Source organism: Micromesistius poutassou, assembly GCF_964030765.1.
Source record: "Micromesistius poutassou genome assembly, chromosome: 8".
NCBI lineage: Eukaryota > Metazoa > Chordata > Actinopteri > Gadiformes > Gadidae > Micromesistius > Micromesistius poutassou.
Genome location: NC_140278.1, coordinates 13,130,189 through 13,154,727, shown reverse-complemented (window position 1 = coordinate 13,154,727; position 24,539 = coordinate 13,130,189). Strand labels below are relative to the sequence as shown.

General features: G+C 43.8%; 1 protein-coding gene across 6 annotated transcripts in view; it reads left to right on the top strand.

Annotated features, from left to right (window-relative positions):
- Window positions 1-24,539, top strand: part of LOC311352134 (neurocalcin-delta A) — a 49,640-nt gene that overhangs the window by 3,677 nt on the left and 21,424 nt on the right. Inside the window, exon 2 of one of the 6 annotated variants that reach the window (XM_084472344.1) lies at window positions 7,979-8,048. The exons of 1 other annotated variant lie outside the window; for it this stretch is intronic. Coding sequence is in view for 1 of the 5 variants with exons in the window: in XM_084472343.1 (XP_084328469.1) it covers window positions 17,863-17,911 (49 nt within the window). In the remaining 4 variants the exon portion in view is untranslated. Of the gene's footprint in view, window positions 1-7,978; window positions 8,049-16,384; window positions 16,709-17,806; window positions 17,912-24,539 lie in introns of those variants that run through there. 4 more of the 6 variants (XM_084472347.1, XM_084472345.1, XM_084472349.1 and 1 more) reach the window with 4 other exon arrangements.

Sequence of the window (24,539 nt, the reverse complement as noted above, 5' to 3'; positions counted from 1 at the left end):
TCCCACTAGGCTACCCCCTGGGGCTTGCCCACCCTGTTCCCCGCTTCCGCCACACCACCCCGGCCCTCTAGGCTCCGAGTGAACTCAGAGACTTTGATGAAGCGGGATCATCAGCTGTCAGCCTCATGCTTCCCCCGATGGAGATGTACGCCGCTCCTCCCTACCCACTCACACATAGCCATTGTTGTTATCGTCCACGCGTTGGTATGTGTGAGCTTCGTATTGTTCACACACACATACACACACACACACTGACAGATCAGATCCCTTGGCATTTCCTTGAGAATATTCTTTATGAGATATACAGGTTCTCATCAGAGGGTATTCGCTATTTGTCGTCCTTGTTGGACCTTGTGTTGGCAATGCTACACAAAGAAGCTGTGTATTACCGGTAGTTGCGAAAAAATACGGTGTGCTGTGCTATGCTGTGCTGTTCGCAAGGTTATAGCTGCGCTCAATACATTGCTAAATGTGAAAAAGAAAACCCCTGCCTCCGTGAGAGAGTGGTAGAGTGGAGGCAGCGCGTCAGTCTTGAATTTCTGCCTCCGGGGTTCGTCTCCCAAGTGATGTGCATTTATGTGAAGCTTAAAAAGTCCCAATTCTTATGTCATATGGAATACTTATTCACGTACGGTTATGGAATTATATTTTTGTACTTCTAACTTGAACCCATGTTCTCAAGGCTGGCTGGCAGAACATCTTGGGGGTCAAAGGAATAATGATGGACACTACTCCACTCCTCCACCGCCGCTACATCTCAGCAGTTGAAAACATATGCTATACATTTCTTTCATAGGGTGTATTTAAAGTAAATTCCCTAAATTATAGAATAAAGCAGGTTGTACGTTGCTTTTGCACTTTGAAATCATCATCACTCTACTGGAATTAATGGCAATTCTGCATTTGGCATAGTTATTTTATAGACAATATGCTATTTTTTGCCAGCACGCCCCCCTAGCCTTATTATGTGCAACTGTGTTGCCCCTAGCTGTTATCTGATTCTTGAACTCCTCATAGGAGTTCATTATGACTATCTGTTCCTCTTGAGTGAAATCTACTGCTCTTGATCTATCCATTTTGTAAAGGTGAGTAAAATTACGCGATAAACGCCCCTTTTACGTGAATATGCATTGAAACTAAACCGGAAAACCTGGCTTGACAAATCGAATCCTAAGTGAGCTTTGTGGTACCATTTAACTCGAATCATGGGTATGTTCAGCTCGCTTCTATACCCCGCTATACGCTTGTTCAGTAATACGTTCTGGAGTTGGTGTTTTTTTTAATATATTTGACTTTTTGGATGCATTCTTCTGAGTTGACATACTTTATCATAGAGGGTTTAAGCTGAACGTGTCAAATCTGCATTTATCGGACTATTAATGTTATGGTTAGAGCTGAGGCCGGCCTTTAATGTAATACTGATTATGGAAGTTAAGACATATTTTAAGATTGTAGAAGTGTGTACCAGGTCTTTATAGCAAAGGAGATCATACAATCCAAAAATCGAAATAATAGCATGATAAAAATGTTTTATCAAAAGTTGATAACTTAATCAATGGGTGTTATGCAAGCTTCTGTTGCATTCTAGGTCATAGTAAACTAAAATCACACCTGTCATTTTGCATATGGGGTTAGGTTACCCATCTGTGGCTTTGCACCATCAGGAGGTATCAGCCTGTTTTTCCATGTGCTGACCATGTGCATGTCTCTTCATCCCTCATGAGCAGCTACTTTGCACGCGCCTTGTTCCATATGTTGGGAATGGATCAAGAGCAGAGGGTTGCTGTAGCTACCCCTAGGATAGCCATAGCACCCCCTAACATCCCACGAGAAATGTCTGGTTTATTTAAAAAATTGTGTGAATACTATAATAATTGATCATTGGAAAAATAAATAAATAAAACAAACAATTCAGACTAACATATGCTTACAGGCTGGCTTGTGAACCTTATATCTATATCCCATGAGCTGAATATCTTGACTTGTGTTCAACACAGAATGGCATTGCAACTGTCTGCAACTGTCAGAGTGTTGCAGTAGAAATTACACATGTGGCAACTGCCACATTAATTGGAAACCCTACATTTCAGAGCACCCTCACTGAAAAAGTCTCTGAAAAAATCTGCCGCCTCCCCTGAACAAGGGAGTAAAGGCCTATCGATTTGTCTGTCTGTCTGTCTGTCTGTCTGTCTCTCTATCTAGCAATCTCTCTATCTGTATCTATCTATCTGTCTATTTGTCTATCTGTCTGTCTGTGTCTGCCTTGTCTCTGTGTATCTTCACCGGTCTTTCTCTGTCTACATTTGTTTGTCTCCCTCTATGTATCTAGATGTCTGTCTTTAAGAAAAGATCAGATGTACTTTATTAATCCCAGATTGAAAAGGTCTAGTCTAAAATTGTATTTAAATAAGGAAAAAGATAATTATTATTCCTCAGTAAACGGGCTATAGCAAAGAAATATGTTAATAATGGGCTAGCTCCACCTGCCCATGTGATTAGTCAGACTCTATTCTTCTACCCATGAGTCATGATGGCAACATGTTTCTGACCAATCAGCCACTAGGCTTGGTCATCGGTCTATAAACCTGTCTCAAGAAATCAAATTGGAACTCCTTGCACTCCAGCTAGGTTACTGAGTTTGTTTAGCAATCTTAAGGCCATATACAGAATAATGTCTTGTTGTCTTGTTTCTGGCACACAACCATATGAGAAACACTATTGAAATGAGTTTCTTTGGTGTGTTGGTTGTTTGATATGGTGTATTCTATGCCGTTTTTTTATGATCAAGTCTTCAATTAGAAGTCCCAATTAAGCAGTTTCATGGTCAGGACTGGGCCTCTTCTACACACAGGTTTGCTAATTCCTTACTGTAGGATTGACCAATTCAAGCTCTTGCTCTGCTACTTCGTGTTTGTCAGACATGGTATTTGTGCTTCAGAGTGAAATAGATGAAGAAAGTCCATTGATGCTATGTGTGCTTGACTGCACAGCGCCACACTGCTGGTAGGCCTGAAAACCCACATCCCTCCCTGTGGCCTAGCAGGATGCGTAAACTCAAGTTCACGTTGGTGTGGGTATGCATTTGCGTGTGTGTGTGTGTGTGTGTGTGTGTGTGTGTGTGCACGCACGTGAACTAGCTTTCTGGGATGACTTTCCACTTTTCCCAGAAGGTCAGAGAGACCAACTGCCAGTGTTTGACAGCTGAGCTTCATGGTCCGATACTAAAAAGAGTCATCATCATACAGCCGGGCATCGGGGTGAGTTCTCTGCTGCCTCAAGCAGCGGCGCTCAAAGTCTTAACGTTTCATGAAAAAGTCGATACTGAGTTAAAGATGATTCCGAGAATTGTGCCGTGCTACAGATTAGCCTATGCACCAGAAAGGGATTTTCTTTATTAAAAATAAAAAAAAAGGAATAACCCACTCTCCCAAAAGACAGATACACTGGGTGATGGGCTGTGGAGTGAACTATGAGTAGCCTGTGACTGCTGGCGTCACAGACACCTCTGTCAACATCGGCCAGGTGCCCAAAGACATTATGGAACATCAACCCTGGAGACAAAGATTCCACTGTCGTGGTTTCCTTTTTATCTTCAAAGGGGGTCGGGGAGGGACACACAACCGTCTATATATAAACCCAAACCTCCCTTTTAACGTCAGTGTTTCCCATCAAAAGGGAGATCAGTGTGTGGTAGAGTATAGCCTAATGACATTTTGATTACACATTCCTCCTGGCGTCCATGGTAAAGGAGGCTTAAAGAGAATGTTTCAGCTCATTCCCCATATAGTGCAAATGACTGTGCACTACAGTCATTTGCACTACTACAGCAATTTGCGATCCTGCCTCACAGTTAGCAGCCATTCTGCCGACCCAGTCCTGTGTGCCTAATAGCCATTTGGTATGAAAGACCCAACTACAACAAAGCTTGTCGAGTAGGTCCGTAACCAGCAAATGCCGCTGGTGTGATTAAGTAAATATCAGCAGCAGTTGTTTGCGCTGGCTGCTGTTGCTAACGTCCGATGTGTGAGTAATCTTGTATAACAGCTGCTAGGCCTCAGTGTGAGGCCTGTTTGGTCCCCACCCAAGCCCATCAGAATCTCCTGCCAGACATAGATGTTTACACACACACTCACACACACACATGCACACATGCATGCAAACATGCACACATGCACACATGCACACAGACACACATACCCAGGTGTCGCCTCGCACAAAGATTGACAACAATGTTTTTTTGGATCATCATACAAAAATAGTTTGTACACATACATGAATACCACCATATCATGTAGAATTGCTGTATTCTATTCTGACTGTATTGTAATGCAATATTTATTGAATGGCTTTAGATATAGGTGATTGGAAGAAAAAAAGAGATTAGTCACCTCTGGCCTTTGTGGAGCCCTGGTCTGACCAAGGGCCTAAAGCCGACTAGGCACACAGCAGGGTTAGAATAGACTAAGTCATGTTCTGGAATTTTTACAGTCCAAACAAACAAACAATACAAAGTAAGTGAAAAAATACAGTCCCGCTACAATAGCACTCCTTGTGCTTTTCTCATTTTAAAACAATATGATCGTATTGTATTTGTTTTCAGGTTTATGATACAATACAATGCGAAATACGCGCCCTGTGTGCATTGGGCTTAACAGTCCTTCAGAGATGTCGGAGTGTAAAGTAACAGTAGGGGTGTTGGGGAGCTAAGAGGACAAACTAAGCTGCCATGACAGGCATGGTCTTCACACCCTGTCTGAGCGATGCAGGATACCGCTATGTCCTGATTTAGCCCAGGGTTTCCCCAGTGTGGGGAATATTTGGATGGCTGCAACAAGGCCTGGTGTTCCTTTCCTATGCGGAAAGTTCATCACAGAGAACGTATGCTACCAAGAGTTGCCTTGCCTCTTATATTTAGGTAATAGAATCCCCAATTAACATCCAATCATAATAAGTCATTTAGCAAGTTGGCAGAAATAGCGAGGGCTCAATGAAAGCATTCCAATATGGAACAAGTTGAACGGCAACTATAACTACTGTCATTGAACTGCAATGGCTGCAAATATGTACTGAGAGGCTTTCAAAGAGTGTTTTGAAAGTGGTTGAACATTATGCACACTCTGAAGTTCTCCGGAGCTATGCACTAGGCTAAGCATATGTAAATGTACTCCTAAATTCCATTCTATGGAGATGCAAAGATATGCAGTGCATAGTTTATTGTAGAAGACTTGAGAGTTATATTATTGAATTCAAACACCCAGTGCGGTTCTGTCGCAACGTCAATGCAACAACCCAACTCTAAATCATTGAGCTTGTTGTTATAAGGATCTTGAAAGCCAATATAATTCAAAATCCGCCGTCGGTGTGTGAATGTGTGTATGAATGGGTGAATGTCAGGCAATATTGTAAAGCGCTTTGGGTGGCCACTGGCTACAAAAAATGCGCTATCTAAATGCAGTCCATTTACCAAAATGTTTTTATTATTAAAATGCTCTGTATACCAGAGAAACATAAAATCCAATTTTTGCACTCCGGAGGTGAATGGAGAGGCACGCACACACGTGCACGCTTCTGTGACACCTACACTCTGTTTTTTATGTAATGCTCCAGTTTGTCACCTGCGGGCGGCTGAGGAGAGGCGGGATAAAAGCATCCTAGAGTGACAGCTGCATCAGCGGAGCGCTGATGAGTGGGCAGGGAATCGTGACAGCCGGTGTACCGCGAGGAGGAGAGATAAAACACAAGGACAGAGAGAACGAGGAGGTGGGGAGGGCTGTTGCGTGCAGAGTGAAGGATGCGGTAGGCGGGCCCACGTTGAAGAGGCACGGTGTGTATGTCGGTGCTGGAGTTGGCATCTCTTCTAGGGGCTTATGTCTGTTGGAAGCAATGGTGACTTGGAAATGTCTTCTCAAGGACTAATTGAATCCACTGGCTAGTTCAAACAGAGGCTTTGTGGAGGCTGGTTCTATGTGAGAGTAGAAATGTGCTCTTGGAGGCTTGTGTGTAAACGATTATATAATTAGCTCAATAAGTGGTAGAGTGGTAGAGCTCAATAAGAGTGAAACGTATTTGAGATCCTTACTCACTCTCCCCACATGGTAGCCCATAGCCATACTATAAGATAAACTGACTAGTAGTTTTACTGTAACAGATAATATGGGCAGGGAAATGTAATAGCTAGGCCCCAGTTACTGAGTTCCAGCCTTCTAAACATTAAAGTGATTGTGAGTGTTTTACAATACAGCCAAAGGTTACACTCCATATTGGGATGTGAAACTAGGAGACATCACATAAAAAGGGTGTTAAATATGGTTAAGCCAAGGATTTGCAAAAGCTGTCTATACATGCAAGCGGTACTGCACAGCCTCATCTCATGCTAGTAACCACGAGCCAATCTAGCCAGACCATTGCCAATGGGCCAAACGTAGTTGGTGCGACTGAATTCAAGGTTGGAATTGCATTTGTCATAATTAACCTTTAAACTAGCCTAAGTTTCATTGGGGCAACAGGCTGTAGAGACCACACCAGGGAGCAAGGTAGTGATGGAGCGAAACAGAGGTATAGGGCACAGGAACAGACACCTTGCTGTAAAGTCGTTAGAACAGGAAAAATAAGACATTACTGACATTAAATGTACATTAATGTGTAATGTGCATTACTGACATTAATGTAATGGATGGGCGGTAAGGGGACCTATATACCCACTGCATTCAGAAGAGAGCCTCATGACATTGAGTCATTGGTAACATACTCGGGCGAGGATAGGCTTGAAGAGGTAGTTTGAGTCCTGGAATCAGGTTGGTTTGTTGTCAACAGGCATTTGTTTGTGAATTAAAAAGTGTGTTCTCCCGTGCAGCCATTGTAGATGTATTATGTGCATGTCAAATATGATTTCTTCCCTATTTGCAGTGTGAACAGTTTCATTACCTTAAAATGAGGGCACTCAGAAGCAGCTCACTCACATGATTGGCGGGTAAATATAGTTGTTGTCAAGCTGACACACTCACATTGTTGTTTGGTATATTACTTTCAATTGAGTCATTTGCTGAGAACGCACACTTTCAATATACTTTCTCTTTGTGAAAGCCCACCGTCATATAAAGATGCTGGTAAGATATTTTACAATGTGTTAGACTGTAGCTTGCTCACCCTGCAACAGGATTGTCGGTGGCTGGTCCTTTGGCTCATTGAGTGGTGGTTGACATGTCAACCACCAAATCAATACTCTGAGGGCTACATGCCCCTTTTGCCGGTCGATCACCTACATGTACTCGAAGACGTACAGTCCTTAAGTAATAGTAAAGTAATCACAGAATGGTCAAACCAGGCGTGGTGTTTTGTTATGTGGTCGACAGCCATACACAAGAATAAAATGAATCCACCCGGCAAAATCAAAAAACTGTATTTTCAGTTGGTTGCGATTCACCAACTGCTCTTCAGCAGTGCATTTTAATTATTTTGCAATGTCTTTATCACATTGATATGTCAACATTCTGATTCGATCTTCGCAGTCTTAGGGGTACATGGATATGCAGAGCTGTGAATTCAGCTTCAAAGGGTATTGACTCTTGATCTAGGCCTTTGACCCCCCTAACTGCTCCTGATGAGCTGCTTGTCAAAGGATGATTTGGTATGCACTGCTGTGTGTGTGCATGTGCGTCTGCGTGCGAGCACACCCGTGTAATGGAAAGTGTCACTAGAGTGTCACTAAAATCCTAAATGCAGTCCATTTAGTTGCCATTCAATCGTGGATCAACTATTGAAAGCAGTTTTTGGATGAAACAATTACTGCTAAGAATGTGAGCTCAAATTTACATTAAATATGGTGGCTTACAAGTAATACATCAAAGTAAATCATATACATGGTTGGAATAGATTGGAATCGGTTTGGCAATAACGTGATTCACTGCACCGACAAAATTACTTATTACTTATGTATTTTTGAAACAAATCATAATTTTATTCTTTCATTTTTTTCCAGTTCGCATTGCCGATCTGAAAGCATAGAAATTGGTCCTCCATTCAAGAAGCAGCCGTAGTTCAACCTACAGGTTTGTGACCGGAATCCTGCATACTGTGCACCTTTTTTTAATACTGCGTATAGTTCTTCTATTACATTGCTGCATTTACCTGAACAGGGAATTCATCTAACCCAGTAAAAATACAGTTTCATTGTCTGAACAATAATTACTGTTGTAGATTTAATACATCACATAGTTGTAACTGCCTATTCAGTTGAAGCCTGCGATTTCTCAACCCTCCTGGGGACATCTACTTTTTCCATTTCAGCAAAGTAAATTTGACCCTCTTTGCGAATACAGGCCAGAGTGTGTAGGAGTTGCTCGGGATGTGTGCTACTGAGATAGAGAGAGTTACTCCTTGGAATTTCTGTAGCCTGGCTGTGACTTTGGAGAAAGTTGAACTAAGCACACTCTTCCCAGGCTCCCTGGCTCTCATAAGCATAGCAGATACACAAATGCATCGACCCTTCCAGCCCCAAACCGAGCAAGTCCACAGAGTCACACACGCATGGTCCTGCAGTACTCTTGGGCTGATGGTTCTGGAGTTTCTCTGAATGTGCATGAATTAAGAACAAATGGCAGCCCACATACACACACACACACACACACACACACACACACACACATTATATTCTATTTTGTTAAATATTGGATAAGATTATACTTTATCTGATTTTATTTGATCCATTTTGTGGTGTTTTTTCATCTCTGAGCATACTGGGACTGGTGATCCCTTTGTGTTCTACATGTTGTCAGGCTGCAACCCACCTTCAACTGTATTGTCACCTATTTTAGGTCCCGACCCATATAAAATTAAAGCTTTGGTTCTTTAGAAGGGTTTAGAATGAGTCTTGTACTTGTACCAATACTTCTGAACATATCTTTGGTATGTTTCCTTGGACTTGTCTATCGGCTCTCTGGCTGTTCATTTGTTTCTCTGTCTTTCTTTAGATTCCTGTTTTCTTCCTCTCTAAGAACTACCATTGACTGGAAACACAAAATAACGACAAACAAATAAGTCAAACAAATAAGGACTCAAAATAATAAAGTGCTTCAGGTTAATCTATGTGAACCTGTAAATGCTTCCTTTGCATACTGGTTATTTATGTTGTTGAATATTTTAATTGTCGTTTTTTGTCAAATGTATCCGTCCCAATGATGCATTCATGGACTTGTTTCCATGTGTGCAAAACTGGGCTGGAGTTGTCCCAATGAATGACCTTTTTTGGAAATAATAATAAGGATGTGATTCAAGAGGGACATTTTATTTTCTCTCTCAGCAGAGGGTCTTTAATCATCTTTCTTATCATCGTTATATATGTATATATCTCCATTTAAAATAAATGCAACGTGATGGTGCATGTGTGTTCATTTGACCGGCACAGAATGCAATGTGTGAGACTCTCTGACCGGTCAGCGGTCATCGGCCAATGATCTTTCAACCGCCCAACTCAGGTCATCAGGTCCATATATTGGCACATACTCCCTTCCTCTGACAGGCTGCAGGGGTTCACAGTTGTAAAGTCTGCTGTTCCACGGGTGTAATTTGAGGTGTTAATGAGCTGGAATGGCACCGTTTCTCAAGTAGTGAGCAGTGGAAAAATCCTCCTCCGTTCTATTTTAGGTGCCATTAAGTTTTTTGCATTTACTATCACAATTTAGTCATCAAGCAGCTGGTTTGATCCAGCGATTTTATTAAATTACAGATACAGATACACTGCAGGAGATGAACCACCACATCCACCTTTAGCTACCATGTCTCACTCTGGCTCAGTTAAAGTTACAGAATGTGAATAGACAACGATATCAAAGCATCGAAGGACTTAAAAGATGTAAATTGCCTACTTATTACCCAGGAGTGTAAATTGTTTTTTAATGAATCCATATTATCAGGTTTCCGATTCCTTTGTTTTTCAATTACTTCTCAATTATTTATTAAACTTGGGCAGTGCCCAAGTTTTTGCCGAACTAGAAATATGGCTCCCGCCTTTCTCTGTTGTATTAGTAGAAGAAGGAAGAGGCAATGATCTGCGTGTGGTCTGTATTGGAATTTATCAATGAGCTTGTGTTTATGTCACTGTGGGCCTGCCTGCCTGTGTTCATGTGTGCATGTATGTGTGTGTGTGTGTGTGTGTGTGTGTGTGTGTGTGTGTGTTGTGTGTGTGTGTGTGTGTGTGTGTGTGTGTGTGTGTGTGTGTGTGTGTGTGTGTGTGTGTGTGTGTGTGTGTGTGTGTGTGTGTGTGTGTGTGTGTGTATGTGTTTGGTTTATGTAGAAGAAGGAACAGGCCATGATGACTCATCGATGGTGCCTTTCGCTCCATCTCCCAATCTGCTCCTTGTGATAAGGGAGACACTGAGACGGTGGGTCGTGGCTAATCCTCGCTCCACATTGGACCTGTTGCCAGCCACCGAGACAGACACAGTGGAGTGTGTGGGGGAGGCGAGGGGGGGGGGGGGGGGGGGGCTCACCCTTCTGCCTTGGCATCTGTTCATAACTTCTGAATCATGGAGGGAAATCGCGAAAGCCACCGAGACAATCTTGAGACCTTTAATAGAATACACAACACCCCTTTCATGGGCTTCATTTCCGAAACATCCCAAAATACATCACTGCCGCTATGGAAACATTTGTTAAGTAAATATGGTGCTCAGGCAAAACAACAGGAACCTATGAACCCGTAAACAGTTCACCGTTGCATACTTTATATGGATCTGTGTTCACCGTTGTCGTAGTTCGGTCCATTTTCCGGTCCAACGACATGAAAACATAGAGCTACTTTTTAGCAATAGGAATTATTTAGCTTGTTTATATTTTCAGCCATCATCCACATCTAACTGTTGCCTCTGCCAGAGGTGTACAGATTGTTGCTAGAATGATAATAGATCTTCCAGCTGGTTGGCATTGTGTGTGGCAGTGATCATGTCAAACCACAGTCAGAGCCACTGTGGAAGAATCCCCACAGTGCACCTGTTCCAACCAAATGAACTGCAGTGTCACCGATCTCTCTCACACACACACATTTGGAATGACCAATACTACAACACCATAGCATCCAAATATTAATAAAGAGCCCATTATGTATCACACAACAACACAAACACTGTGCAAGTATCCACAACCAAGTGAATCAGTAGAGATAAATAGATAGTTATATTATGGGTAGCGATGACAGCGCCTTCTCCATATATGCAGACTGCCTATGACTGCTATTTGGCTATTTGCTTATAGTTCTTCTTACTGAGTCCAGCAATTTGCAATCCTCTAACACAGAGTCTATGAACATGTCCAAGGCTACCGTAGATGAGTCCAACTAGTTTTGCGCTATAACCACCTACTGTCAACACACCGAGAAACACAGGTCCATATACATGTCAAAGCAACAACCCACTTCCAGAGTCACAATGGTTTTAAAAGATCATCAACAACAACAATGTCAGGAGTATTTGGACACACACACACACACACACACACACACACAGGGATCTTTGGCAAGCTGCGTGATACATTCGATCAGCATGCTTAGCCGCTAGTGCAATACTCACCTACCTTATGAATTGCAGAAGCTCAATACACAGCAGGCCAAAGTTTTCAATATTGCTTATTTCCAGAAACTTGTGAGTCAACCGAGTGCAGTAATAAACGTTTGGAGCTTTTATGGCACCATGTGTGTGAATTTATTTCCAAGTGACGAATGGCTACAGCAGTGAGGCAGAGAACTGCGATCAGTCATGATAGATTTCGGTTCTTTGTAGCATACGTGGCTTGAGGTTTCTTAAAGCATGTTAACGAGCCAATCACAGCATGTGTGGGTAGAAAGACCATGCAGTTGCAATGCCACTCTTGTGATGTGATTGAATGTGTCCATTTGCATACTGTGCACCTTTCTGTCACTCTCCCTCTTGCTCTGGCTCTCACTCTTGCTCTGGCTCTCACCCTCACTCTGTCTCTCCTCTTCTCACAGGCCCTCTGGGCAGAACATTGGTTACCATACGGCGTGTGGGTGGTGAAGTTAATTCTCTGTCTGCCTGCCATCTTCCTGCTGATTCTGTGTTTGCAGTCAGACATTACATTGCACTCCCCTGCCTAATTGTTTAGCACTGCATCACACGCACTGAGAGTGACAATCGTGCAGTGTCTAGGCAGTGTTCCACATGCTGCATTTGAAGCATTGCAGCAGCAGAAGACATCTGCCTGTCTGTCTCTTTGTCCGTCTGCCTATGCACATTGTTTGTGCCCTACACTAAAGTCCAGGTTAGGCACTGTTGATCCATGCCTCATGGTTTGAGGGATGTAATGTAGTGTGTGTGTGTGTGTGTGTGTGTGTGTGTGTGTGTGTGTGTGTGTGTGTGTGTGCACATGTGCGCGCACGTGCGCTTGTTGTGTGATTGCGTAGCTGCAATGGTTAGGGGATAATGAAAGTCCCACTGGAAGTGTATTACCTCCAAGCCTATAATCTATTATTATCTAATACATCACTCCAGACCCACATAGAAGCTCTTTGAAGTGAGGGAAACCTCAGAGCTCTGCGGTCTGATCCTGTATTCGACTACAGCTGCACACATTCGTAAACAAATCTGTTGAATTGTTCCTGTTGCCAGTAGAACATGATCCAAGCGGCTTTACAGCAAGTGTTAACGTAAATATAAATGATGAATGAATAGCCAACTAAATCATAAAATATTTTTGAGAGTACTTGTGACATGTCTTACACTGCCATTGACAGACACACACACCTCATTGTGTCGATTAGGCCTTCTTTCAATACAGTGTTGTTTACATGATAAATGAATGTAACCTAGCTAGAATCAGTAGAGTACAACGACACTGACCAGGGAAGTCATTACTTTGTGTCCTGCTGTTTATTCCTCTTTGAAGGTGCCTGACTGTGTTCTAGTAGTTCTCTTGACGCCAAAAATATTTTAGGGGGTTGTTTTTCATGAATAATGAGCATCATTTTGCACAGAATTAAACATTAATCCATCAAAATACCTCCCCTGGTATTGTACTTTTTTGTAGCTTATTATTATGCTGCTGTTAAGGAGCCACCATTAAACATTTTTTTAAAGGACGACAAGTGGATTATAAAACCTACAGTTGCCGCTGAATTAACGGTCAAATCGTTTACTCTGTCAAACCCTAATGGAAATGCTCCTGAATAGGCCTGTACTTTTAATAGACTGGTGTTCTGTGTTCACCAGCAAACTTGGATACAGGCAGAATGTTGAGTAACTTCCACTCCAAACTATTTAAAACAGAATACGTACTTCACCTGTTCTAACCTCACACATATACTTTACAATCTGCAAAGAAATACATCTAGTAGCTGAACCTATTGAGTTACACAAAACCATTGTCGCTAAACCCATCCACTGGCTGTTCTCTAGGACTGCAGCTGGATATGATTAGTTCTGCGTCTAGACGGAACTTTACGAATCTAAACCAAGTCCTGGAATGTTTTGATGTGTCGTAGTGTCTTGGCAGAGCCCTTGCGAATTAAGCCATGTGATGTATTCAAATTTGACTTAATATTGCCCGTAACAGAAGTGCAGGCAACGAGTCAAGTTCCAAATGTACACACAGAATGGAAAGTATTTCCTTTTCAATAAGGAATGATGACAACTCTAAGCGGCTTCATTGCCTGGGAAAGTAGACCTTGTTTTCTCATCTGAATTTTCGGCAGAAAGCAGCTGTTTCCCGTAGTGCCTGTTGCAGATCCTACCCTCCAGCATGCTCAGTCTCTGCATCCCACACCTACACGTACATGCACCCCGCACACATGTGTACGAGCACACAGGCACACCCAAATACACTGGAACACTCACGGGGCGGTAAGCCAATACAGAAAGCCTGCTGCTTTTCCGAGCCTAATGTCATGGCCTAAATAATTTACTTTTTATCTACCCATTTGGCAGGCAGTAGCTACTCTGTCCAACTTGTTAGCTTACAGAGCTCTCTGCCCTGAACTGTGTCCCTGGCATCTCTGTACGTTGAGTTGTGTTCTTTGCTGGTCAATCTGAATCATGGTCTGCCAATATTTCTACACTACAGCTCCTTGTTAAATTCCTTCACACATAGCATTGTGTCTTTCACCTGTTTTCCTACTTCTCCAAGGCTTTCGGCCTTGAATCTTTGAAACCCTCTTCAGCCTCTTTCGCTGTTCCTCTTTCCTTGGGGAGTTATTTCACGATGTCCTCAACTGCCCTCCCCCCCCCCCCACCCCCCTCCCTGCATCAATCCAGCCGTAATAGCGCTAGTGAAAGGGGCTCGACCACTTCTTTCACTTGAATCCTCCCCTTTTCCTTTCCTCCGCCTCTTTCTTCTACTTCTCTTCTTCTGTGGGCTCCACCCTACCCCACCCTGCGGTGCTCAGCCCCGCTCCGGCCCCACCATTTATCGGGGGCCAGCCCATGATATTCAAATGGCCGTGTTGAGTCTGAAGTTGGACATACTTCCAGCTTCAGTTAGCGGGGGATGGAACACTGGAGCCCCCACCCCCACCCCCTCTGCACAAAACAAAATGGTTCCCTTCCTCCATGAACCCCCAGCCCCTCCCTGTGGATTCTTCTTGTATGCTGTTGGTCAGGAAGAATGGTTATGTTTCCTTTCAACATCTGAGCTTGTAGAATGGGGCCAAACTGCGCTGCCCAGCCTTTGTGGGTGTATTAAGACAGACAAGGCACATGGATAACTGAGAGGGAACCCATAAGTAGCTGTCGAACATTGAGATATTGAGTTAGCTTTGGGTTAGAGGAGGTCTGTCCCTGCTCAACTTGAGGAGCACCCAGTGTGTTCCTCTCGTAATATGAGTGGCAGCAATGAGAGCTGGAACACATTATGAAGAACTCATTTGTGTCTGATTCTTCAGTCCCTCGCCTGCGTGTAGACTATAGATTATAGCGTCTCCTCCTTAGATGTGAATCTAATCTTCTGTGCATATGGAGTCATCAACTCAGATGTCCCCAAGTTGCAATGCTCAGACAGAACATCTTGTACCATCCAAGTCATCTTAAAGTCTTACTTCTTAACTTGAGTCTTGACACTGGGTTGCCTGCTCAAAGCTGCTCGTGTGGCTGTCGTATAACTCTGCTCTACTGCCGTTAATTAGACCCGGGAAGAAGAAGAATTAAGATAAGGAGAAATCGATTGTACTAGACATAGTTTCTTGAGTTTCTATTTGAATAGAAGTATGGATACTAGTAAGGCCAGTTTACTGGACATACATTGGTCCTATACTAAAATTTAATTTAGCCTCTATGAGAAAGGTCATGGAATAGAATGGAAACGGTTTACTCTTGGGGTGTAACAAAAACTGATTTGAATCGGAAAATCGATTTTGATTCAAAAGATGCAAATCTTCTGAATCGAACTGAATCGAATCGTTCCATTTTAAAAATTTATCGTTCCTGAATCGTATCGTACCCCATGTATCGAGATACGCATCGAATCGTCTTTTATTGGAGAGATGCACACCCCTAACAAATACACTTCTTCTCTAGTCTTTGATAAATCTTTTTGAAGGAAATGCCACATTTACAAGTTAATTCATTTTGTGAAATGATTGTCTACTTTCAACAAGAAATCCATTGCATCATACCCTCTCGAATTGAGCCGTGCCACATCGAATCGAATCGAAATCCTTCTTAATCGAACTAAATCGAATCGTTCCATTTTAAAAATTTATTGTTCCTGAATCGTATCGTACCCCATGTATCGAGATACGCATCGAATCGTCTTTTATTGGAGAGATGCACACCCCTAGTTTACTCATTTTGTTTGTGCATGTAATTTTCTTTACTTTCTTACATCCACTTTCTTTATTTCTTCTTTGCCCACCTTCTCAAAATCTATCATTGTCGTAGCACTAAGCTCTCAAGCTTGGATTGAACACATGATGCTTGTGTGTGTGTGTGTGTGTGTGTGTGTGTGTGTATGTGTATGTGTGTGTGTGTGTGTGTGTGTGTGTGTGAGCGCATGTGTTTGTGTGCGTGCACGCAAATGCTCTCGCATGAGTGTCTGCGTGTGTCAGATGACCTATTGAAAATAATTTCAGCGCAGTGTGGCCGTTTCCACGGCAACGTAGGCTTCACTCTCTTTTTCTCTCTACTTCTCTCCCCCTCGTTCATTCTCTATCTCACACACACACACACACACACACTCACACTCACACTCACTGGGTCTCTGTCTTCGCTCCCCTCCCCTCTGTTCATGCCCCCGCCGCCCCCCCCCCCCCCCCCCTCAGCCGGAGAGAGGTCATGTGACCGTGCTGACGTCAAGCCGGGGAGGCGGCCGGGGGGAGTGAGTTAGTTTGTTACTCAGCAGCTGGGAGCTTCGAGCAAAACCTCCTCGTTGGCTGGGAGTCGCCGGGAGTAGCTCAGTCTCTGCTCGCCTCTGCCTCAACCAGTCGTTCAGTCAGTCAGTCATCCATTGCCTGTTGCTTCCTTTCTTATCTCATCTCTCGCTGGGGTTTTCTGTCTTGTTCCCTTCCTCTCTCTCGCTCTCCCTCTCTCTTTCTCTCTCGCTCTTTTTCTCTTTTCTCTCTCTCTCTCTCTCTCTCTCCTCCTTCATCTGTGCTGCTGCGTCTGAGCCGTCGCTCGCCTGTTGCTTGTCACGTTGGTGCTCAGACTTTAGAGGGAGCGAGTGTCGGGTGATGGGCTGCTGAGACTCCTTTTAGACAGAGCCAACACGTAAGGTAAGCTTGCTTTCTCTCTCTGTCTCTCTCTCTGTCTCCCTCTCGCTCTCTCTCTCTCTCTCGTGCTCGTTTTCCTGTTGTTGGTCTGCGTTGTTGGTCAGTGGCTTGCTGCTGCACTGGGGCTGTAGCTCGTGCTGCCGTTTCTCTGTGAGCATTCGCCTTCTGCTGCTTTTCCTTTCACATTGTTGGGAGAGTCACCGGTGTGCCAAAGGGAAGTGGGGTCTGTGCAAGATTGTGTGTGTGTGTGTGTGTGTGTGTGTGTGTGTGTGTGTGTGTGTGTGTGTGTGTGTGTGTGTGTGTGTGTGTGTGTGTGTGTGTGTGTGTGTGTGTGTGTGTGTGTGTGCGTGTGTGTCCTGGTTAGGCCAGGGGAAAAGTGTACTCTAATGACTTTATTGATTCACAGCAATGACAACAAGAAGCTAATATAGTCAGTCTCATCTACCTTTTGCTACCCTTTTCACAGAAGAAAAAATGCAGGTTTAGTTTATGACATTAATTATGGGTCTGTTATTATGTTGGTTCTGCTATTATGGTTCTAGTTGGATGCAGTGCATCCAACTAGTCGCGCAAACATACATACATATACTGTATATATGACCATGCAAATGCTGCAACAGTCATAAATAAAAGCGACCGTTAAAATTACAGGAAGTAACTTTCCCCTAATTATGACCTGTGAAAGGGGTCCATCATAGTCACATCTAAGTTAAATGGCCTCACCATGTGAAGTAAGTGAACGTTAAGGGAGACCTTGAGAAGGAGCAGGCATTTTAGGCTTGTTTAGGGGGGAGTGTTGTGTGGGTGTTGATGTGATGGGCAGCTCTACATCCACGCACACCCGAACACACACATAGCCAACAGCATTGGTAATGTATGGGGTGGTGGTGTGGGTTATGTAGGGGTGGTGGTGTGGGTTATGTAGGGGTGGTGGTGTGTGTTATGTAGGGGTGGTGGTGTGGGTAATGTAGGGGGTGGTGGTGTGGGTTATGTTTAGAGAGGTGGTGGTTCGGGTTAAGTAGAGGTGGTGGTGGAGCTGGACACTGCCACAGCCACAGCAGTTGATCCAAGACGATGGCGCGATGACTGCATGGAGGAGTGGGGAGGGTGCATGGGGTCAGAGAGTGTGGGTGTTTCACTGCTGGTGGCATTGGAAGATGGAGTGGGCTGGACCCCGCCCCCCACGTTCTGCATGCGTCAGACAAAGTATGCTATTCCACATATTCTGGTATCTGAAATATTAATCAAATATTTCTGTCTCTCTGTCTTTCTGTCTTTCTGTCTCTCTGTCTTTCTGTCTCTCTGTCTGTCAATCTTCTCTCTCTGTCTCTGTCTTCTCTCTCAGCCTTTCTGTCTTTCTCTCTCTCTCTCTTTGTATATCTCCCTAGCTCTCTGTATCCCTGAGGGCTCTCCTTCCTCCTCTAACTTAATGATGCTCAGACCAGCCAAGAGCCTGGTCGCTCTCATGCCCATGCCTTTTTATTGCCTGCTAGTTACTATTGCACTACGCAGCAACAAACCATCCTAGCTGTAGTGGTAATTTACTGTTGGCCAGATTACTTTTTGGTTTATTCGTTTCCAGTGGTGCATCAATACATCATCACAGACCTTTTAAAATCGTGTAAACAGCGGGTCAGATACAAAGGTCAGGAAGTTATGTAATGCAAGAAGCCAGGGAAAGTTTCTCATCAGTGGTCATTAACGTTCCCCATGTGTGCAGTGACGGTTGTAAATAGCGCTTTGGCACGGTACATATTCTGCTGATTACACGTGAGCCCCGAAGTATTAAACGCTTGAAGCGCATCTCGCTGGGTTTTATGCTCCTGTCAACCCATCTATTAGCTGAAGCTACAGAAGAAAGCAATTGAGTTGTGTGTATCTAAAGGAATGGCATGCTTCCTGTTGGGAAATGAGTTGCATACAGACCACAAAAGGCTATTTTGGTAAAAGAGAAAGGGTGGAGCATTATAGCGTTTATGTCTGTCTTTCCTTTTTTTATTAATTAAAAATGACTGTTATTGTTTATATGCATCTACATCTTGTACGGCTTGTATTTCTGTGTGTGTGTGTGTGTGTGTGTGTGTGTGTGTGTGTGTGTGTGTGTGTGTGTGCGTGTGCGTGTGTGTTTATGCGTCCATACTCACCAGTGACCATATCCCTAGCTCCTTGTTTGTGTCGCTGTGGACCGGCTGTGTAGAGACACCATCTGCTGTGAGGAACACAGCTCTCCGACGTTACAGCTCATCCAATACCCGAGCATACTCCACTTTTGTCCATGCTTGCGTTTCTTGTCCACTTCTTAAGTTGTTTTGCTTTGGTCCGGGCCGAGTCTGAAACAGAGAGTGGTAGCGTTCAAACCTTTGGTTGCTGTTGGCCTCAAACTCTTCTGGTTTCAGGCTGACATTTTACTCATTTTTCAAAACAGTACCTTGATCGGGCGCCGGGCAGTTTGGTTTGCATCATTCCATCAGTGTGACATAAGTCGCTGTGAATGAAGCCGTTGTAATGCGTCTTTTTACCAGGATTTATTCGTTAACATAAGTCCAAATGGTGACTAATCCTGGCCCATCAGCAATAATCCTTGTTAGTTGTTAGTGTTACTGTAATGTATACTACGTCATGCCCAAAGTTTATGAATACCACTTGTTACGACCCGGCTCGTTTTGGAGAGCAGTAACATACAATTGGGATTGTAAATGAGATGGAATGCTCAAAACACAACGAATACACATTAGACGGCAACCGTAACACACTTCTAAAATGTTGGCTCCAGCCATAGCTAGAGCCAACATAGCTGGAGCCAAGCCATAGCTTGGCTACATACTCCAAAACATGTTTGGTGTTTGCGGCCGCTGCGTATGCATTGACATTCACACTCAACCCAGGTGTGAAACCCATGCTTTGCATCTGAACCCTTGGGCTGCTATTGTCGTCGCCAGCAGAGTATGATTTGCAGCGTTCACACCGGCCCTCACAAAAACAGATCATAACCAAACCACGCTCTGTGTGTGTGTGTTTGTGTGCTATGCCAAGTTATACTGGTGGTGATGTGTGTGTTATTCTGCTGGTATTGTGGGTATTTCCACGGTGTGTGTGTTCTGATACTGGTTGTAGGGTGTGTGTGTGTGTGTGTGTGTGTGTGTGTGTGTGTGTGTGTGTGTGTGCGCGCGCGCGCGCGTGTGTGTGTTATTGTCATGGTGTGTGTTCTGGTTCTGGTGGTAGTGTGTGTGTGTGTGTGTGTGTGTGTGTGTGTGTGTGTGTGTGTGTGTCCAGGCAGGAGCAGATCAGCCAGTAGTGACAGAGCGCTGTAGCAGGCTTGTGTGTGTGTGGGAGGTGATTAGCTGTGCTGTGCTGGTGCCATTGTGTTTTATCTGCTCTGCTCTTATTACAGAGAAAACAAATGCTGCTTGTAGATCAGCACTGTTCAGATCGCACTTGTGCACATATGTGCATGCGTGTGTGTGTTTGTGTGGTGCATAGAAATCGTGTGTGTGTGTGTTCGCCAAGTCTCAAGGTGGGCGGATGTGTGGGTGGCACAAGTGTGTGAGTGTGTGCTTTTCTACGTGGGCACAGTAGTGAATGTGTGTGTCCGTGGAATACTTTTTTATATATATACAGCAATAGGACATCTTGTAACGTGTGGGTTTGAATACCCTTAAAGCCAATTTACTGAGTCAACGTTCATGCGGATTTCGTATTAAAAGCTCACATGTTGACAGTATTATCAGCAGTGTATCAGGGAAGGGATGCTGATACGGCTCCATCTTAAGGAGCCGTGTACTGTGCTCCTTAAGAGACTTGTACTGTGCCTGTGCATGTGTGTGGTACAGTCATCTCCAGCATCTATACATTCTACTGCCAAACACACATACACCTGCACTCTGAGTCCGGGTGCGCTGTATGTACCATCAGCATATCCTGGTATGTACCATCAGTGTACCATAGCATGTACCAGCAGCATACCCTGGTATGTAGCAGCAGCGTACCCTGGTATGTACCAGCATAATGTATGCACTAGCAGCATGTAGGTACCAGCAGCATACCCTCATATGTAGCAGCAGCGTACCCTGGTATGTACCAGCATAATGTATGCACTAGCAGCATGTAGGTACCAGCAGCATACCCTGATATGTACCAACAGCACTGTACCCTGGTCCTGGTCCTTTAACATCCTGTGTTATTCTGCATTATAAGTCTCATGGAACCCCAGTGGAAAATGAACTGAAGGCAGTTTATGTAACTCCTGATTGATGACATTACTTTCAGGGGATTGCTGGTGCAAAATGAAGAGGGAGAAAGAGATGTTCTTTTTTAGGTTCAGACTCTGGAAACTTATTTTATCAGGTGTAAATAACTGTCTGCCCTTCATTCTGTTACATTTTCAGTGCCTGCTGCTCTATATCAAGAGGAAAGTGTTTGTGCAAGTGCATCTCCTTTTGATGTAAAGGACTCTACTCTGTATTTTATACAAACTTATTAATTCAATATACATGTCTGCACAGGCTCTGTACATAGTTGTCCACTGCAGACATATTGGGGTTTGTTTTAAGTTGGCGGATATGTGAGCTGAGGGGCTGTAGTCTCTAGAATACATATACAATATATCCGTCGTTGAGGGCTAAGGGCTCTTTAAACAAAGGTTTAAGTCGTGCTTCAGGAGGTGATTTACAGGTTGGGCTCGGTATGACTCGGGCTTCGAGTTGTGAGGTAGAGTGTGACGAGTGGAAGGCTCTGACAAGGCTCTATCATTACACAAACACCCATCCACCAGATGACCGTTACTGGGGGTCTGCACTGGGGATCGGAAGGCTTCGCTTGCTCGGGTTCAGGACGATCACGACAGGGAGTTGTGATTTCTGTTTTTGAGAACAACAATGGGATTTCCTTTTGGGGTAGTCATAACAGCGTCTTGGTTGTTATGTTAGTATCAGTGATTGTGTATAGAGCCTGTCTTGATTGTGGGAAAACGGTTGAATGACTGAATGATTTCTGAGGTTATAAACAGCGCTCAAGCTGCAGCAGTAGCAGCAGCAGTGTCTGAGAGGTCGGGCCCCACGTGGCTCTCGCTGATGTGAAGCAGAGCAGAGCCCCGCATGGCGCACAAAGTCATTAGCCCTGTTTGAGAAAAAATACGTCAAACATAATTCTTGACTGGACATTGAACACATTGTACGGCTGCCCTTTTCCTCTGTATAAATCAGAGTTAACACGCCTTCATATGACCCTTGAGCAGGAGTGTTCCCTGGCAGGTGTCGTGCGGTTTATGCAGACGGATAGATGGGACTTGCACTGGTTCTTCAAACTCTATTTTACTCAAACCTTTTCACCCTGTGTGCCAGAATAAATCGAGAGGCAGGAGAGAGGTTTGTCGGTATGCATAGACGAGGTCCAGGCCAGAATAATGAGGCGGTGCCTCGGTCTGGGGGGATAAGCCCAGCGAGGGAGCGTTTCACAGGGCCTGTCTTTGGCAGGGCCTGTCACTGGCAGTTTGAGTGGACAGCTGGTCGGCCGGACTCATTGTCATCCTCCCATTGGCCTTTTCTATGTGAGGGTCAAAGGTCCCCCCACTGAGCCCCAACCCCACCGGGGTGGACGGGACTCTTAAAGGATTGCCTCTGTTGTGACTATAGGGTTTCATAAATAGTAGGGCACTCAAACACACACACATTGGGCAGATAGCATTGTGAGGACCAGCATTGGTTGGTTTGGGAAGTAGTGGGAAACAGATGTTTTATTTTTAGCCTACACAGAGGAATGCACATTCACAATGATGTCATGGAGCTTTTATGCGCCCTGGACTATAAACCCACAGACTGGTCAAAATTAAATATAATATAGGACAAAAAAAATTGTTTATTGGTGCGTCTCACGAAAATGACAAACAAAGTTATTATGAGGAGCAATATAAAACATAAACATGGATGGCTAATCTTACCTGGTTTACTCGCCAGTAGGAATTATGCTCTGTTTCTAATTCCCATAGGCCTCGAATTCACATGTATTCACGCATTCACTCCTTAATAACTTAGTCATACGGGCCCAGAGGGATTTCACACTCGTACTTTATTCTTCAGATTGTAAGAGGCTGTTAACTATTTGTAGTAACATATATTTTAGCACTTTTTTTTCCATCATTCTCTGCATCACTTTTTTATTCATTGGCAAATTAACATATTACACATTACTAGTGTGTGTGTGTGTGTGTGTGTGTGTGTGTGTGTGTGTGTGTGTGTGTGTGTGTGTGTGTGTGTGTGTGTGTGTGTGTGTGTGTGTGGGTCTGTGTGTGGGTCTGTGTGTATCTGTGTGTATCTGTGAATGTATGTTTTTTGGTTGGGTGCATTTGTACAAAGCTACATGTAGCTCTCCATTTATGGAACTCCACTGATCTGAAAGGAAATCTTCCTTTCATTCAATGTTAGGTTTTTATCATCATCATTCAAACTACAAAACAATATATTACTACAAAATCAGGTATCCTAGTCAAAATATTTCTTTCATGATCTTATAATATCATGGCCATTGGACAATTGTCAGTAGTTGAATTATTGCCCAGCTGCATGGAACCATTGATTTAGGGTCATTAGAACATCTCAATTAGAGAACCAGAACTTGTCAAAAAATGATGTCTTCCTGCAAAAAAAACAACATGGCAGCTATCACAACGCTTGCTGTGACCAGAATGTCTCTTGTAGTGTGGCTGCAGCTTTGATCCGGTCCTCTGACCGGTTCTCTGACCTCTGACCGGTCCTATGACAGCTGTAATGGCAGCTGTCATTAATGAAGAGGGTGTCTGCGGGAAAATGAGTGCTGTATCTCATGTGTAGAGGCACTCTCTACACAAACAAAAATAAAAGCGTGTACATGCTCGTACCAGGCAGCATATGAGATGTAAGTGTAATACTCCCACCCTCTCGTTTCCTCCCCCCAGACGTGCGTCAGCCACAACTTTTTTTTATTTTATTAAGATTTATTTTTGCATTTATTATAGAGTGAAAGAGAGAGGAAGGTATGAGAGATAGAGGGGAGGACATGCAGCATATGACCATGGGCAGGATTTGAACCTGGGTCGCTGCGTTCAGGACTGAGCCTATATGGTACGCACTCTACCCGGCGAGCCATCAGGGTGAGCAGGTTATCTGAACAGGTTTTCTGAACCCCGCTTGGCAGTTGGTAGTCAATACGTTTGCCAGACCAATGCCATGACAGTTTTTCTTGTGTTGCCACGTGTGCCAAATGTGATGCAACTAAGGTTAAACTTGGTCAGCTAATTTCTGTTTGTATGGTTATCCATTTGACACCCTAGTAAAATCCCTGTCTCATGAAACACTGCGGAGAAGCAGCATCATGCATGCCAAAACACATATATTCTGTTATAAGAAAAACAAACTGAGGGGACTGAATGTGAAGAGTGAGAAGGATGATTTAAGTTATATAGTGTTGATAAAAAATCTCTCTCTCTCTCTTTTCCTCTCTCTCTCTCTCTGTAATGTTGCCGCACTTGCTAACAACTAAGGCTTGAAGAAAACAAACCTGAATATAGAGCGCACCAATGAGCGCTCTATCTGGAAACACGAGGAAGACCCAAGTTCTAATGAAGACAGAATGCTTTGATCATAAAACTTAAGCCTTTAAATCAAATTGCACCGCAGCACTAGCTCAGTTCTAGAGCATGCAAATAAATGCACTATTTTGGATGTCGTGATCACCAGAAATGAAAAAACTCTGTCATTATTAGTGGGTAACCTATTCAACCTGTTTGTACCACTGGGGGATCACCATTAAGCCAATGTTACCAATGTTGCCGATGTTCACGATTTTGGTCGCAAATTGTCGC